The 17,186-nt window shown below is 44.3% G+C and overlaps 3 protein-coding genes across 21 annotated transcripts in view; 2 read left to right on the forward strand and 1 right to left on the reverse strand.

Annotated features, from left to right (window-relative positions):
- The window catches only part of ACSBG1 (acyl-CoA synthetase bubblegum family member 1), a 37,291-nt gene extending 32,130 nt beyond the window's left edge, over positions 1–5,161 (forward strand). For all 12 annotated transcript variants that reach the window (XM_046899236.1, XM_046899237.1, XM_015278947.4 and 9 more), the window contains one exon: positions 446–5,161. In XM_046899236.1, coding sequence (XP_046755192.1) covers positions 446–522 — 77 coding nt within the window. In that variant the 3' untranslated portion in view covers positions 523–5,161. The remainder of the gene's footprint in view (positions 1–445) is intronic.
- IDH3A (isocitrate dehydrogenase 3 (NAD(+)) alpha) lies at positions 1,619–13,483 on the reverse strand. 2 transcript variants are annotated; one of them, XM_015278886.4, is made up of 11 exons: positions 13,364–13,483; positions 12,131–12,169; positions 10,468–10,551; positions 9,447–9,561; positions 8,733–8,920; positions 8,319–8,452; positions 7,622–7,724; positions 7,477–7,541; positions 5,805–5,889; positions 5,194–5,346; positions 1,619–3,277 (listed from the first exon to the last, which is right to left on the reverse strand). In XM_015278886.4, exons 1-11 carry the CDS (start codon positions 13,388–13,390, stop codon positions 3,194–3,196), a joined length of 1,077 nt encoding a protein of 358 aa, XP_015134372.1. In that variant the 5' UTR covers positions 13,391–13,483; the 3' UTR covers positions 1,619–3,193. The 2 variants fall into 2 exon arrangements, with proteins under 2 accessions (XP_015134372.1, NP_001005808.2); NM_001005808.3 differs by having other exon boundaries at positions 12,107–12,169.
- Positions 13,484–13,517: 34 nt separating this feature from the next.
- The window catches only part of CIB2 (calcium and integrin binding family member 2), a 39,590-nt gene continuing 35,921 nt past the window's right edge, over positions 13,518–17,186 (forward strand). For 4 of the 7 annotated variants that reach the window (XM_413749.8, XM_004943721.4, XM_040706816.2 and 1 more), the window contains exon 1: positions 14,285–14,721. In XM_413749.8, coding sequence (XP_413749.1) covers positions 14,671–14,721 — 51 coding nt within the window. In that variant the 5' untranslated portion in view covers positions 14,285–14,670. Of the gene's footprint in view, positions 13,786–14,284; positions 14,722–14,765; positions 17,181–17,186 lie in introns of those variants that run through there. The other 3 variants (XM_040706819.2, XM_040706814.2, XM_004943720.5) reach the window with 3 other exon arrangements.

Raw genomic sequence — 17,186 nt, forward strand, 5'->3', positions numbered from 1 at the left:
GGGTAATTACGCAATTCTAATTAATTTTTTATGCATTAAAGCGTTAATAACTTCCAGTAATAATACTGAAAAGTGATCATTAACAGCAATTAAAAAAAAAAAAGAGGACTAAATGAAAGACAGTAGAGCCCAAAGCTATGTTATCCACCTCTTTGAGTAAATTGGGAATTGTTTCAAAGACTTGAAAACCACCAGAGTCTTAATAGAATAAAATAAAAATAGTAATAGTTAATAATCACCTGCTTATTTATAGCTGCTTTTGAAGTGCTAATAATTACACAAAAGCAACCATGTACCCAACTGCTTCTCACTTTTAGCAGAGAACTAAACTAATGAAGTAGGTTTCAAACAAAGGCTCTTTAGCAGAAAATCCTAAGCCAAAGCTTAAACAAGGTAGGAATTCTTGTTTCTATTTCTGCTTTTGTGATTAACTTCTTCTCTTAAGGTCCCACCATGAAGTTAAAACGGCTCACTGTGCTTCAGAAATACAAAAATGAAGTGGACTCCTTCTATGAAGACTAAGAAGCCTTTCATTGGAGCAGTAAGAAAGATCTGTAAGCTACAGGAAGTATTTCCTAATCAAAATCATTAAGGAAGACTTATGCTTGTTTTTATTTTGTAGTCTCTTGAATCATGCGCTAGAAAACTGCTATGTTAATTTAGTTATTCCCAATACTCACCTGATAGTTTGTCCTGTTCTGTACAGTGTGTCCATTTTCTAACATGTATTTTACATTATGCCCTAAATAAGCGAGATTAATGATATACTCACTTCACACAACCTGTGAGGATAAGTTCTCTAGACTGAAACAGAAAAAAATAGTGATTTGCCCTTATAATTTGTTTGTTCTGCAGGAAGTTGCCTGGAGCTTATGTGGTATTTTGGTAAATGAGTAGTTAGCAGTACCTGTTCAGTAAAACTGTTATACCACTCTGGATATAAAGCTGATTAGTTTTAAAAATAACAATAATAAAAAACTTCCCTCCTAGGGAAAAGTGTATTTCTGTTCACTAGCCCAGCACTATGGAGCCCTCTTTTACTTCTATACCAGCTAGACTTCAGAGACTTTTCTGAAAGCAGCAGGTCATCATTTCTTAAATCCATATTGAAGTAAGCATTCTTATTTCTCCTAAAGCCAAACGCTCAAAGTTGGGAAAACAGTTCCTGAAAACGGAAAGATACAAAGTAGGTAATATGGGAGCTCTCTCCTTAAAGCACAGTTGAGAACAGAAATTTCTAAGTCTTTTTACAGCACATTTTTAAGCAAAAGTACTGCAACTGTGCTTGCATGTTTCAATACTGATGTTGTACTAATACTTACATAAGGGAGCATTTCTTCTTTCCCTTAGAAGATATAAATCATGTTACATGTAGGGTTAAAAGGGCTGCTGATGGTTAAGTCGGTGGCAGTGAGTTACAGTGGATAACAACTAGACAGTCTGCAGTCATCTTTCTTGATTTAAAACCAACCAACCATGCAGAGCAGAATATTGTTTCAATGACAGTTTCACAATCAGTCTTAAACATCCTATAAACTTTGAGTTGGTTGCAAGTATCAGCAGTCAGCTTAATGCATCAGACAAAGTAGGAGCCTAGGATTATCAAGACAACAAGCAGTAGGTCTTCAAAAAGTTTATTTTTTTCCCCATTTTGTGCGTAATGGTACTGCAGAAGATCTTAAGATTAATCTAGAGGAAACAAGGAAGCAGCAGCTTGTAAAACACAGAAGGAAATGATACCCTATTCACCAAAAGCAGAGAGCACAAGAAACAAAGCTTACTGTCCCTCCTCCAACACGTTGTTAGGCTGTACAAAAAAGTGTGTTGCTTACTTCATAGAGTTCTGCTAGAAGACATTATTCAAAATAGTTTTGATTCTGAAATAACCAGCCTGAACAGCCTCAGTAGAAAGTAACTAAGAGGCATAATACCTATAAATACAATTAAGCTTTAAGACATCTGGCTCTGGCAGTAGGTATAAACCTGTGTTGGCCACAAGTTTTACGAATGTGCATTTTCTGGAAGGATATACTAAGAGCAGCATACCCTTAAGAAATCCAGGTCAGAACGGCTCATGATTACCTGTATGTGATGAAGAAGGGAGGGAAAAAAAAAAGAAAGAGGTGCTTTGGTGCTTATTAGGCTTAGGAAGCAGGAGAAGAAAGAAGTCTCTGATCCCTTGAATAGGGATGAAATGTATTTCTGGAACATAGGAACCAGAGCCAGACCTTCAATCTGTCTTCATTCCATCAGGACTAGTCTTTTACATTCAGAGTTTATAGAGTAAAATCACTAGTCAGCGCAGTGAAACACACTGAGCAGGCTTCATAAAAACAAAGTATAACACAAAAAGCAATCCAGCAGAAGCCATGAAATATTTTGTATAAACTGGTGCAGTTAATAACTTCCCTTCATAATACAGAGCAGGAATGAGTTTTTCTAAATTACTCTCATTACAACTCTTGTAAATTAAGCTGCATTTCAGAAAGGAAAACTTATGAGAGCTATTTTGATAGAGATTTGAAAAATATTTTTGTTAATATCAATTCTCACATCCAGCTGGTTTGATGCCTTTTTTCTGTATAAACATAAATAGATTAAATCTCTAAGATTTTTGCATTTCTTTTTTTCATGTCCTTTGAAGACAAAGCAGTATTTCATCAATCAACAGAGCACCCAGAAGTGTTCTTTCATTGCTTTTAACACACAATTGCTATTTTAAATTAGTTTATACCCGTTTCTTTTTATAATGTTTATGTTGTGCTCTTGTTAGGCCAAAAGCCTATCCTTTAAATTTCAGTAAGACCAATAACACAGGCTCTAAGCATTAAGGTGCTGTAGCAATTCACTAGTTCTGGTTATGTTATATTCACATAATTTTTCTTTGTGAAAAATAAAAACCATCTAGTTGAAACAGCAAACAGTAGACAGCTACAGTGGCAAAAAATACTTCTCTTACATAAAAATGCTTACCAGGTAGAATCAAATAAATAAGACAGAGCACTTAAAGTCCACTGAAAGCAGGCACAAGCATCATCTGGAGCCATGGGGACTAAATTTATTAATGAAGAGGCCTTCCCTATAAAGTTTGCTCTCTTAAGAGAAGAGCAAAATATATGCATATGGATACCGGGTTACATACTGTATGTTTGTGATGCATCTTTTCAGAGTTAATATGAATCAAATGAGAAGTTTAGTCTGTGTCCCGTACTCTGCTGCAGATCTCTTCTGTGAACTCTGAACACTTGGCATTGCCACCCAAGTCTTTTGTCAAGGCCTGAAGGAGGAAAAAAATGCTATCACTGAAATGTTTAATGGAGCCAGTTATACCACTGCACAGTCCTTTCATCTATGTGTTTTGTATAGGCATTGGATATAGGTGAGAAGGAATACACTGAGTCTGAGTTTCTCTGCATTCTACATCGCCTTCATCAACAACAACAATGCAAGCTGAGGCAGGTAGGGAAAAATGAGTAGGAACATCAAGCATTGTTACCTGAGTGTTCAGATCTCAGTGAGATTTTATCTCATTTAACTACCCAAAGAAGTGAATCTGGACAAAGCCATCCAAAGTCCCTTGGCCCTATCATAACGTACTTAAGAGTTATGGACTTAAGTCTTCCCTAAGAAGTCTGTCCTTTGGAAGTAAAATTCATACATGATGGCTCAGTACAATGTCGACTAATTCAGAGAGTGTCATCCAGTAATGCTTTGGGGTATACGTTTTTCAAAGGAAACCCACACAGGAAAAGCACACACACAGCTCTCGAAATGCTGCATGCTAATAGTTGCCTAAGTTTGCTTAGTTAAGTTAAGGGACTGAAAAACAGGCAGTTAAACTTCCTTCTTGAAGTACAACTCTGGCAGCATGAGGACAGAAAAATGAAAATAAATTGAAGTAATTCAGTGTTGTTTGTCCAAGCTAGACAGATTAAAGCAGTTTTAAGAGGTAATTTAAAAATCATTAGTTTTTCCCCTTATATCACATCTGTGCAGATCTTAATTAAATGGCTTGGGGCAGGGAAGAAGGAAAGAAAGGGCAAGCATGAAGGGCAGTAAAGGTTACAATTTTAGGAACTTGTCATTTTTAAGTGCATTATGCTTTTTTTTTTTCCAATTTAAAAAGATTCTCTCCCTTGTGAGCATGTAATCATAACACTGTAAGCAACTAGTAAACAAGTAGCCATGTCACACAACTTGTGCTGTTATCTTCTGTAGAATTACTAACCTGCAGATGGAAGATTTCATTTCCAGAGCAGTAAATGGGAACTGTACAGAAGCATCTCTCTATTCACTTGTAAGTTTAGTGGTTTGTTTTTTAAACTGGCTCCTACACACAGCAAGATAGCTGTAAGCAGACCACTTATGAAATAATGACAGCTTTTTGTTTAAGCATGCTTGTTCCTTTTAATTACAAAGTAGCTTCCTCTGCCTGTGCTCCAGATAATCGCAGCAGCTAAATGCTAATCTTCCTTAGGGGCAATCATCAGAATCTTTCCAATTGCATTTTTGGAAAAGTGCACTCAACTACTTTAACTTTCACCAACAGCATTAGCAGCAGAAATTCAGGTCAGGTTTCAGAGCACAACTCCTTCCCCCCCACCAGTACTATCCGAGTCTTGAATCTGCAGGCAGGTAGTCCCTAGGAGAAACTGCACACAATGCTAAGGGAAAAAGTAAACATTGGATATCATTTTGCCCTTAACTGTTATTTTGTGATAAAAAAGGAGCCAAGGTAAATAGGAGGAAAGAATAAAAGAAGCGACCTGAAAAACAGGAGCAGAAGTATTAAGAGTCAGAACTGAGGTGAGTGATTAAGCCTGTATAAGGCAAATGATCATCCTTCACTCTAAGGTCTAGATTTAATTGTAAATGCACTATGAACTTCACAAGGGAAATACCACTATTTACTAAGATCTCTCATCCCTTTCATGGAAAACAGAGATGCAGTTTTAGCTTTTAGAGCCGTGGAAACTGAGACAGGAGGAGAGCTACAGTGTTCCTGTTGCTGAAGAGGGCAAACTTACCACCACCAGAGGTAACATAATCAGAGAACAGCAGCAGTACTGCTCACGTGATTCAGCCCAGCAAAGCAGGGCATCTTTTCTTTTAACGTTAAAGTTCTAAGTTAATTTTTGTTACAATACAGTATGATTTGAATGAATTTTATGTATTCGCATGCTCTTCTATTACCTTTCCATCTTTAATTGTATCAAAGCAAGCTGTCTCGATTTTTGTGGCATGCTTGTGTAGTCCCATATGACGCAGCATCATTACAGCGCTCAGGAGAAGAGCAGTTGGATTTGCCAAGTCTTTTCCTGCAATATCAGGTGCTGTTCCATGAACCTAGAAAGAAAAGTGGACCTATCTGTTACAAAGTCAATATGTTGATTAACAGAGGATATCTGAAACACAATCCTCATACGCAAGCATGCTGAAACAGAGCTTACTTCATGGTCACATGTTTAATGGAAAGGAAATAAGAAAGAGTGGAACAATTCAGTCCAAAGGTATTAGAAAAGGGGAACTAGTTCAGCTAGTACCTCTCAGTTGTGCCTCTTAAATTCTATTTCATGAAGTGTTTAAGAAAGAGGGTGAAAGTGCCAATAAAAGCACATGCAACAACAGCTTACATGTAACACATGCTTTATCTTTGTGTAAAATTTCAGAATCTTTGCAGTAAAACATAGCTTCACAGAGAACCTACTTTTTAATAGCTACGTTGTGCATCTTGGACAAGTTCTTAGATTCTCAAGTGGAGACAAAGTAGTTATTGCTCATAGATCTTGATGAAGTAGACTTACCGATTCAAAAATGGCAACTCCGTTAGCACCAATATTTCCACTTGGTGTTACTCCAAGACCTCCAATCAATCCAGCACACAAGTCACTGGAAAAAAAAATCCTTATGTTTTTCAATGTAGTTGCCTCTCAGCACTGCATTAAATCATCTTTGTTTCTCATTTTACTGCAACAGTAACCTACTCTAACTACCAACAAGAATAACACTGAGAAAGAACAGATGCTGTTAGCCACTTGCACTGCTGGAACATCTGAGAATCTGCAGGAGACTTTTCAGTACAGAGAAATAAAAAGGAAATTCCAAACAGAATACTGTAATTAAGACATAGGCACAAGAGAAGGTACTCAAAGTACAGAATACCTCTAGAAGTCTTAAGAACTAGCCAAAGTTCAGACATGGAGTATTCTATACATATCTAAGTCTTATTTCCCTTGAAAAGGCCACACAACCCTTCTTGTATATAAAAATCCTTCTAAAAATCATGGAAAAAGTTTGCTCAGGTGAAAGAATTCCTGGTATAGATTACTGTGTGTGACTTAAGGGACATTCCAAGTGGCACAATGCTGGCTTTGCCCCGCTTTAGTGAACAGCCCAGTCATAATTCTGACATCAGCAGCTAATCAGACCTCAGGAATTTGCTTTAAGTTTCCTCAAAAATAAATGTGGGGAAAGACAAATGAACTGTGCCCACTGTTTTCATACTGTCCTCGCAACGCTGAAGAAACTGATAAAGCTCTCACATCTACATCTTTTAGCCTACATTTCATTATCTACAAGTTAGCTAACAGAAGACCAAAAAGTGGAAAGGAGGAGTTCGTGCAGCAATCTTTTACATTAAATTGATGAGCTGTAGTTGTAATTGTTTGGGAAAGAAAATGGATACTCAAACTTTTCATTTAAGATACTCAGTGCTTCAGAGTAGAAATTCCTTCTGCATCTACTGAGGCCAAGAAACCTCTCCGGCGTTAGGCTCACACTTGAACAAAACACAGTGAGTGAGGTTCCCCAGTGACAAGAGTGCCCTTCTTCAAAAGATGACTCACATTTATTGGGGCTTCCTTGAAGTATGAAAGCCTGCTGAAGGACTCTGCCTTTAGGACATCGGCTCGGCTGTAGCACATTTTTTATCCAAACAGGAAATTTAATCCCAAAGGTGAAGGGTGAAGAAAATATAATACAAAACCCAAACAGTGGTCGGACATTGAGAGGCTATACATTTCAATCTTCAGAATCATTTAACTGTATGGCTAGTTCACTTGAAATATGGTGGCTCCACAGTCATCTTACCCAATCTATTTCAGTGCTGACGAGTGACAAGTTTTTTCCCCGTTACTGATCCAAGCACACTATATTACAATTTGAGCCATTAACTTCACACTTCTGGAATAGTTCATCCTCCACCCAGCCCTACTGGAATAACACTCATAGCCTCCACCAGCAAAAACTCCCGTTTACTAAGAGGAACATTCTCATCATAATTTCCCTCCCAACAACATATGAATGACTGTAGTGTGATAACACCTTTGTTTCTTATCATTTTGAGATTTGTGAAGTTTTAAACTCTGGAGGGAGAAAATGGCCATTCATCTGGCTGGCTAGCATGTAACCTGAATAACTGTCTGGAAACTAACAGTGTTATACGTGCTGGGCTAGTTAAAATTGAGATCTCCATACCTGAGGATGTCACCATACAAGTTAGGCATAACAAGCACATCAAATTGTGAAGGATCCTGAACCATCTAGAAAGAAGTATATTTTCATTAAAATTAAGACTGTCAACTGAGAAAAATAACCACAATTAAAACAAGTAGATACTCACATTCAGACACACAGTATCCAGATACATTTCATTAAATTTAATGTCTTTACAGTTTTCTGCTGCTTCCCTGCATTTTCTCAAGAAAAGCCCATCAGACATTCTCCTGCAATTAAGTGAAAGAATACTGCAGTTATTGTAAAGCAAGCGATATTCAGATAAAGAGAACTGCGTGCAACAGGATTAAATAGCACAAAAATAGTAAACTGCAAAAACCAAACTACAACTATTAATCCTTTGTGTAAATATTTTAATCTACTGCAGTCAAAAGCCTTTTAAGTTTGCCCCTAAGATGTTCCAGGAATTAATGCATGATGGTTAAACTACTGCTCCCAGCCGACTCGTTAGTTTACTGAAGAAGTAAACGTACTGAGTTTATGCAGGTGATGATGGGAACTATCACACACAGCGTGGATTAGTTGCCAGTGAAGTGCTTTGGCAGCTGTAAAAGACATCAGCTATTTTTCCTAGGTTAAGATTATTTTTAAAGTAAGAGTTTTTGGAAGAAAGTCACAGCACTACCACAGAGTTGGTAACGGAAGAGTTAGCACACACTGACTGCAGCCCTATCAAGACAAGGTCAGTGTGGTCCATGTTACTCCCATTGGCATTCACACATCAGACATCTGAAGAAAATTTAACAGCAGTTTATGATTAGAAGTCTAGTACTACTCGTTCTTTAAAAGAAATGTCAACATACATAATATTTGCCTTGTGCACAGCAGTAACATGGCTTCTCTGGTTATTTCTAGCATACTCAAAAGCAAACTCTGCAATGCGCTTGCTAGCTTCCTCTGTGATTAGCTTGATGCTTTGCACAACGCCTTCAACAATCTGAAAGACAACAGTAGCATTACTAGTAGAAGTGGAAGCCTATTTGTGCAAATCAATAGTTCTGAACAATGTTCTGGACAACGAAATCACAGAATTCTGAGTGAGGCATCCTCCACAACGCACGCTATAATATAGGACCTTTTTTATGGGGAATGAACTTAAAAACCAACAAACAAAACCCCCCACCGCTCAGCCTCTCAATACCAACCAACTGAGATGAGCAACGTTGTTGTTAACAAAACCCAGAAAGCCTGCCAGAAACAAACTCCCAGCAACTTACCACATGCTCAATCCCACTGTATTCGCCTTCTGTGTTCTCTCGTATTGTGACGATATTTACGTCTGTGTAAGGGGTTTTGTACCCCTCAATTGAGACGCAGGGACGGACGTTTGCATAGAGGTCAAAGGTTTTACGCAGCAGCAGATTCATCGAGGGGTGCCCTGCAGCGATTGGGGTTTTTAAGGGCCCTGAAGGGATAAAAAATAATAGAGATGATAAAAACCACTGCGTAAATATCACAGTTGAAGCACCAGGTGGCGCTGTGAGAGAGGAACTGCAAATCCTTACGTAACCCCAATGGTAAATGCCCCAGGAATTCCCTGTGCCCTCAGGACACCACGCAGCGATGTTCATCAGCTGTGCTGGGGCCAAATGGTGGCCTTCATTTTACGTGGAACTGGAGTTTTTTTTAACAAGGCTTTCAGCGCAGACAACATAGAAAGATACTGTTCATTGGGAACTTAACTATCACCACTGTTGTGTATCTACTGCCTTGGAAAAGCACACTGTATCAAAGCCAAAGCTGATATTTAGTAACCTATTTCCTAACTATCAGCCACAGTTACAGAGATTACAAAGATTACAGAAGATTACTTAATAGGTCGTCCTCTATAGTTAGCTATCTTTCTGTGATACTGAGGAAAGACTTAGGATTCAATCCAAAGTCACCGTAAAAAACAATATTTAATGTCAATGCATTAACCCACAAAGTACCTTTTAATCCCATTTTGTTTTTATCCATGGATTCTTTGGCATCTGGAGGTATCATCCACTTTCCTCCTGGTCCTTGGATTGCTGTGACATTCCTTTCTTCCCACTGAATAGGAACCTAAACACATTTGCTCTGTGTTAACTTCAGTCTCATGACTTTTGCTTCCAGTTTTAACTCCCCTTTCACAAAAAGGGATTAGGTTTGAGCCTTCCTAAGCATCTTTCCCCTGGCGAATGACAGTAAGTACGAGGTGCTTAAAGTTGAACATAAAGATGACTTTTAAAATGTAAACAATTGACAAGGAAATGGTGTGAGCAATATTATATCAGCACAAAGTTAAGCACCACAAGACACCTCCCTAGCCATGACATACAGACAGCATTAGGACTGTGTTTACACACTACTTTCTTCCACCTGCTACAGCTGTCACATTCCTCCTGACAAGAGACACAAGACATTTAAAAACTGAACTCATTGAGAACTGAGTTCCAAACTGCATGGAAGACAGCCCACAGCAGATCCACCTGTTATCTGAATGGAAACCTACACATGTTCTGCAGCGCTCTCTGGATTTGCATTCACTACCCCCTGTCCATCAGGAAGGGCCACAGTGGAAAAGATTTCAGGCTGTTCATAAGCAGATGGAACCAGTCCAAGTATAACGTAGTAGCAAAATGCCCCGTAAAACAAACAAATCAAAGTGCTGCAAACATGCACTTCTGTGCAAAGGTTTCACCTCACTGCACCTCCTGCCCATCTCCCCAGGGACAGCCAAAGCTATTACAAGGCTTCTCTTTGATTACATAGGAACTGCACCTTTTACACATCTAAGTTGGACAGTTGTAAGATAAAGTGAATGTGCTTTGATACTGTTACTGAAGGGGAACCATTTGACAATACTTCTTAAGTAAGCTTGAGCAAGACTCAATCTTTTGGAAGTTAGAGAGAAAGCACTTATAACTACTTAACATTTGGTGTTGTAGTTAAAGCTACAATGCTCACAGCAAGATAAATGTGACTTACTTTGGCAGCATCAAAGATCTTCATGACAGCAGCAGAAATCTCAGGTCCTATGCCATCTCCTGGGATTAAAGTCACCGTTTGTACCTAGGTAAGGAAGCATCAGTAGTGAAAGGAATGAACGTTGTGTTCCACGTAGGAAACATTCTCATGTGTTGCAGGAACCAAGTAACTACTAGAAAAGAAAGCTTGAGCTACCAAAAATCGCTATGAAGAATAGCAGCAGTGGACAGAAGCGAGAGTGACTAGCTTGCTTTCAGAGGGAGGTGCAAACATTTTGAGAGAACTGTCCAAAAATCTGCTTACTGTTTTTGTTTCAAAGCACGTGTTTAACCTGCACAGCAGGTTCCTGCTCAGCCCTCTTTGAAATAAGTGATCTCAAAATGCTTTCTTTGTGAAAAATGGAGAGGAGGCAATGCTACGTACTTATGGCTCTGTTTCCATACGTCTCCCATATTATCTGCATGCTGTGTAATACTGACCCACACTAGAAAAGATTTAGTTTATGAAAAGCTTAAAAAAACAAACAACACAAAAACCAAGTCTATCTTCCCTTCTCAAAAGGTTCTCAAAAAAAATCTCAGGCCAATTTTTCATAATGTCAGATTATTTTACACATTCTCACATTCTCAGTCTTGCTTCTTTTATCATTCTCACATGAACTAAATGGCACAGCCCAGGGTCACTGGGCAGCAGGGGAAGGAAGCTGCCTGTTCTACAAAAGCAGGCATACAGCATTGCTTGCCAGACCCCAACTACAGTCAAGTGACGAGATGTGTGCCCAGCATCTCCCATGGGAATGCTCAGGATTTCAGTGCATCTTAACTGTTTTGTTTCCACTACTTAGAGCCAAATAATTTTACTGTGCAAAGCTAAAGAAGCAGAGCTTCAGGTAAGAGATCACAGCTACTAAGCAAGCAGGTAACCGATGGAATGCAGGATTGGTTCCTGCTCCACAGCACAGCAGGACTGCACCTGCAGCAGAGAAAGTTTCACCTGATGCAGTAAAATGCGGTACAAGCAGATCAGAGGAGCCTCGCCTACATCTTTTTGTGCTGTGTAAGACACAACCTTCACTTCAGTTTCTCTCCACTAGTAGCTTTACATAAGTTAGCATTAAAAGCCACAGCTCTTCCTTAAGTCCTGCCTAAGGGCGCGTGCAGCGGTGCTGAGCTCTGCTTCCACCACTGCAGTTTTCAAGGCCGCCTTCACTGGAGAAAGGCCTGCAGGGACCTCAGGCACACACGGTGCTGAAGCACCTACACCAGTGCCTGGAATACATTAGAGGGCCGTGAAAAGGCAGAACCATAGCTGTGAGGCACTCTAAAAGCAGCAGGATTTAAAGCAAATCTATTGCTTAGCAGAATGTCTGCAAAAGAAAGAAGATGAGAAGCTTCTCAACAATCTCAGTTGTCCATATTTGCCCATTTCAGAATGGCAGAGGTTTCAGCAGCTTACGTCCGTGCTTTGTGACAAGTTATCACGCCACGTCTGGTTTCTTCTAAAACCTTTTTATTAGCAAAGTCATTAACCAGTGTAAATCCAGCTTGGCATTAAGGGCACAAACGTTCACTTATTCGGGCCTTATCTGTTTCTTGAGAAACTTCTTGAAAGAAAAAAAAAATAGGACTATCATACTCACAGCACTACTAAAACTTCTGGTCACCTGTTTTTGGTTTTTGAAAGCACCGAGCAGTCGGGAAACCTGCAGGGATGCAAAACAAGAGGATGCCATCTTATCACACCAACGGGTCTTCAAACGGTTACGCTGCAGCAATCGCACTTTTAAAGTGGTATCCCTTTAAGTTTCCTGCTTTGAACCAGGACACAAATTAAAAGGAAACGGAGTAACCATGGCTTTGCCAAGCTGCTGTGTCCCATACCTCCGGGGTATTCTTAGCACAAGGTGAGCTGAGGACAGCCGCTCTCTGGCCGGGCAGCACAGCAGCCCCAGCAGCAGCTCTGGCTGAGGAGGCGGCACAGCCAGCGGGACAGCCCTGAAAAGCCAGGTGAGATGTTTGCTCCCCTAACAGCTGCCTGGGCAGCACATCCGCACCTTTCAGGACACGTCTGCAAAGCTGAGTGCCGCCAGTGGAAGCTCTCCCGTTGGGACTGGGGCACGCTTTGTCCTTACCGTTATCTACGTCTGTACGTTCGGGGCTGCAGCCCTCTGTGCGCTCGGTGGGTTTTAACAACTCAAGGGTGTATGAAAGGCAGAACTCAGCACTGCAGTGCCGAGCCCAGTGTGCGCACCACCGGCACAGAACGACCTCACCTGCCCTCGGAGCGTCCCACCACGCCGGCCCGGCCCGGCACGGGCAGGAGGGCAGCTCGCCCTCAGCACCGCGGCTGCGATCTCTGCCTTTCGGCAACGCGCACCCTAACCGGGGCTGCGGGCACTGACGGCCGCGGGCAGGAAGGACAGATCGCCGCGTCCGCTCTGAGGAACGCCGTGCGACGAGAGCCGCGCGCGGCTCCCCGCCCCACAAGGTCATCGCGACGGGTGCGGGCCCGCGCCGCCGGGAGCCCCGCGCTCGGGGCGGCGCCGCAGCGGCACACGCGGGCCGTGACCGTCAGCCGAGCGCCGCCGCGGCGGCCCCGTCGGCGGCCGCGGCCTTCCCGAGCCGCTCGGGATGGGCGCGTCGCGAAGGCCCCGCGGCAGGCCCGGCGGCGCACCGACGAGCCCCGGACGATCGGGATTTCCCCGCGGAAGCTCCGCGACGACAGACGGACGGCGAATCCCGCGGCGAGAGGCACCGCCGCGCCGGGAGGGCCGCGGCCGCCGCCGTGCCCCGCTCCCGGGCGGCCCCGAGCCCCGCACGCGGCACCGCGGCGCCAAGGTCACGCGCCCGCCGCGGCCCCCGGACCTCGCGCGGGAACGGCGCCGCCCGGCACCTACCGCGGGCATCCACGCGGCTGCGGCCATGGCGCGCCCGGCGCTCCTCCGACCCCGCAACGTCCGCAGTCACCGACGGACCGGAACCGGCGCCGAGCGGCCGCGCGCTACCGCCCCGCCCCCGGGAGGCGGCCGCCGCCGCACCTCGCGCGCCGCTGACGGCCCCGCCCCGCGCTGCGTTACGGGGTCCGCGCTCCCGTGCTCCGTGCCCGCGCCGTCGGGCGGGCTACGTCAGCGCAGCGGGCCCGGCAGCGAGGAACGCCACGCGCAGAGCTCCCCGCGCGCCGCCGGTGCCCGTGTGACGGTCGGGGTCCGTGTGACGGCCGCTGTCGCGCGGGGCCGCGGAACGGGGCTGTAGGGGTGCGGGCGGCGCGCCGCGTCCGACCGCCCGGCAGAGTTGCGCATGCGCCCTTTGCTCCGCGGACGTGAGCCGAGCCTCCAGGCGCGCATGCGCCGCGCTTTGTGCTGTGGGCGCGCGTTTCGCGCCCAGCCCGTCAGTCGCTGAGGTGATGAGTGGGGCTGCGGCGCTCGGCGTGCGCTGCTCGGCGCGGGCACGGCGAGGTGCGGAATTAGAGTGCGGCGCTCTGTGTGGCACGTGAATTGGGTGTGAAGCGATGAAAGCCGGTACCGATAACGTTAGGGTTAGAGTCTGTCTGCGTACACAAAGCAGTATCGATCTGCTGCAGTTACTTACGCCAGGAGTAAATATTGCTTAACGCTCGGCTGTTGAATTAAAACAGCCGGTGCTAAATGCAAACGGAGCAGGTGAAGAAGCGCGATCCGGAAAGCTGCGCTTAGCCTACGGCGGTGCGGCGCGCCTCAGTTTGCTCGCGCTGTGTGCACGTCCCGTAGGCGCTCTTTTGCTCGCTCCCTCTGCGCGTGTGCGCAGCGGCGCTGCGGTGCCGGGCGCTGCGGGGGGGCGCCAGGCGGCGCTGGAGCGCGCTGAGGAGCGGAGCGGCGGGAGGCTGCGAGGCCGTTCCTAACGGTACAGCCCCACGGGTTGGGAGCCGTGAGAGCTGCGTGCGTCCGTGTGGAGAAGCGTCTGAAAGAGCGGGAGAACGGCACCGCTGCCTTCGGGTGCCACCTGCCCGTGACCTCAGCGCCCGCCTCCTAGGTGCGCTCCACTGGAAGGCTTTCTGGTCCCGCTTCCTTCCCTCTCGGGCGGGCGCAGCCCAAAGCGTTTCGATGCAGCCTTCGGGGTTCGGGCGGCCCCCTCGCACAGTATCCGCGCTTTAAATGCCCGCGGCACGGAGGAGCCCGGCCGCTTCCTATGGGATGCATCTGCATAAAGGAAGAATTCTTCTTCTAAGATGGGTAATAAGCAGACAATATTTACCGATGAGCAGCTGGATGCCTACCAGGTAAGGTACCTCAGGCGCCCTGTGTTAGGAGGGTGGGAGTCAGGTCGGATCCCTCACGTCTGGGCCGGGAAACAGCGTAACGTTTGAGAGCAGCTGGGGAAGGGCAGAGCTCTGCCGTAATCGCTTTACCGAGCGCTTCCTAAGGAAGGGAAAGTGAATCAATAACCTTTGGTTCTAACCCGAGCTAACTGCCCTGTCAGTAGAGGGGAAGAAAGTAGGATGTGTCTCAATCTATGGCTCGTTTCACCTCTGGTAATAAGTCATAGAAATATGCTTGCTGTGAATCCAGAATAGGTATCCTTGTGCTTTTATCCACTCCTGAGTGGCAGTTTCTCCTTCTTACCAGTAGAATTACCCATTTGATGGCCAGGGATGGTTTGTCTGTGGTACTTCGGTTGAGGCAGTCACATCAGCTGCATTTCTCACACTCCAGGTGATGAATCATTTCCAGTCCTGTTTACTCTTAGCACACTCCGGGTCCTACTGAGGTGGCTGGGGAGCTGTCTGCACGGTGTACACCTGGAATGAGTTGCTGAGAACACAAGGCAGGCAGCAGATGGAATAGAAGCCTGCTGGAGGAGGAGGCAGGTGGATGCCAGCCACAAGGTGCTGTGTTCTGCTGTGTGATAAATACAGGCAGAATTAACAGTTCGAAAAGTCAGCATTTAATTCCTCCTCGTAATCAAGGCACAGATTCAGGGCAGGCAAAAGTAAATCTCTTCATGTTTACATTCACGAACCTCAACTTCTATCCCTGAATTAGAAACTGGGGTTTTAAATACTAATTTTTGTTTGCAGTTAGTGCTGCCGTGGGCTTTTCACAGGTGTAGAGATTTACTCACATGGAGTCGGTCTGGGGGTACGTGCTGAGCATGCTATGAAATGTTATCCGAGGGCAACAATAAGCATACATTAAATTCTTATTAAATTCCACATTAAGTTCTTATTAAGTTGCTAGTCCTGTTGGTAACAGGGGATTCATACATGTGCTGCTCTTGCTATCACTGTATGAAACGTGAAAATGGAGCTGCTTTAATTTCCTCTCTGTCACGTATCCCACCCTCAGCAGCAGTCTGTCACTGTGATATGTCAGTCCAAGGCACTGGTCTTAGGGTTGGCTGTCCAAGATCCCCGAAGGCTATTTCTTATCTCCTCACTTGATAGGCAAAAGGGGAGTCACAGACCTGTGAAACACTACTGTCTGCCTTCCTTCTATCTGCAAAAGTGAACACAGAACAGAGCCCCAACTGCAGCAAAACAAAACAAAATCTAAATGTAATTAATGTTATCTTCCTGGCATAAACTGGCAAATGCGAGAGCCGAAATGTCATCCCTAATTCATTACTCTTCATCCAGAGATTGCCTTCCCCTAATGGCCTGTGCAGCCCCTGCCTTGCCTAATGCCGGGTAATTGATCTCAGAGCCTCACGGTGGTTAGGCTGGTGCATTTCTCTGTTACAGGAGGACTCACAGCTCACTAGGAGGAGTAAAACATGCTTTGCAACAATCCACTGTGTGTGTTAGTACCCCAGTGCACAGCCAAGTATATACAGACACATTAACTTTCGCCATTACTGTCTTTTAAACATGAGTTATTCTGGCCTTATAGCACCTGGATGTTACTTTAGTAGAGAGGTCTTTTTTTTTTGCCTTATAGGTTCTGTTTTAAGAGCTTGCTTCATAGGAACTGCTTCTGAGAGGTAAAAGGAGGATGGAAAAGTAAGAAGTTCATTTGCTTATTGTAAAGTAAATTCACATGTAAGCAGCTTTATGTGTCAGGAGTAAAGGGTAAGCTGCAGCAAAATCACTTGCATGAGGAGCTAGCATACACTGATTTCAGGCCAGCAGTGTGTTATTGATGAGATAAAAGAACCTCATTTCATCTAAACTTATCAAAAATGCCCATTTATGAACATTTTAGTGGCCACACTGAAGGATCAGTTTTTAACATAAGATTTAAATGAAGTAATTGCCAATCCGTTCACCCACAAGATGACCTCAGTGTTCTCAAATAGATGGCTGCTTTAATTAGTCTCCAGTAAGGCTGCAGGTGGGAGGGCCAGCTGAAGCTGTTTGTGAAAGAGGTGCTTGATACGACTCGGTGGCATTCAACTTCTTATCGTTCTCTTATTATTTTTTAATGCTCACAATAGGTAGAAGCCAATTAACTGAAGAAAGAGTGGCATGTTGCAGATCTCCTGACGCCTTGCCATATCGTCTGGAAACTTATTAAGCTGCTGTTCTGGTTGACAGCTCTTTACATTTGCATAAGCTTAGTAAAACTTTAGGGAAATCTAAGGAGTGGGGCTTTTGCAAGCATTGGTTTTCTCTTAGAGATTCACCTCACCACCAACATAGCCATGCCAGACGATGGATTTTGCTTCCTGCACTTGACTGTTTTGGTGGTTTTGTTTTTAACACAAAATGCAAGATCTCCCCAAGGTCTGGGCAGAGGAAAGGTAAGT

Source organism: Gallus gallus, chromosome 10 (assembly GCF_016699485.2).
Source record: "Gallus gallus isolate bGalGal1 chromosome 10, bGalGal1.mat.broiler.GRCg7b, whole genome shotgun sequence".
Taxonomy (NCBI): domain Eukaryota; kingdom Metazoa; phylum Chordata; class Aves; order Galliformes; family Phasianidae; genus Gallus; species Gallus gallus.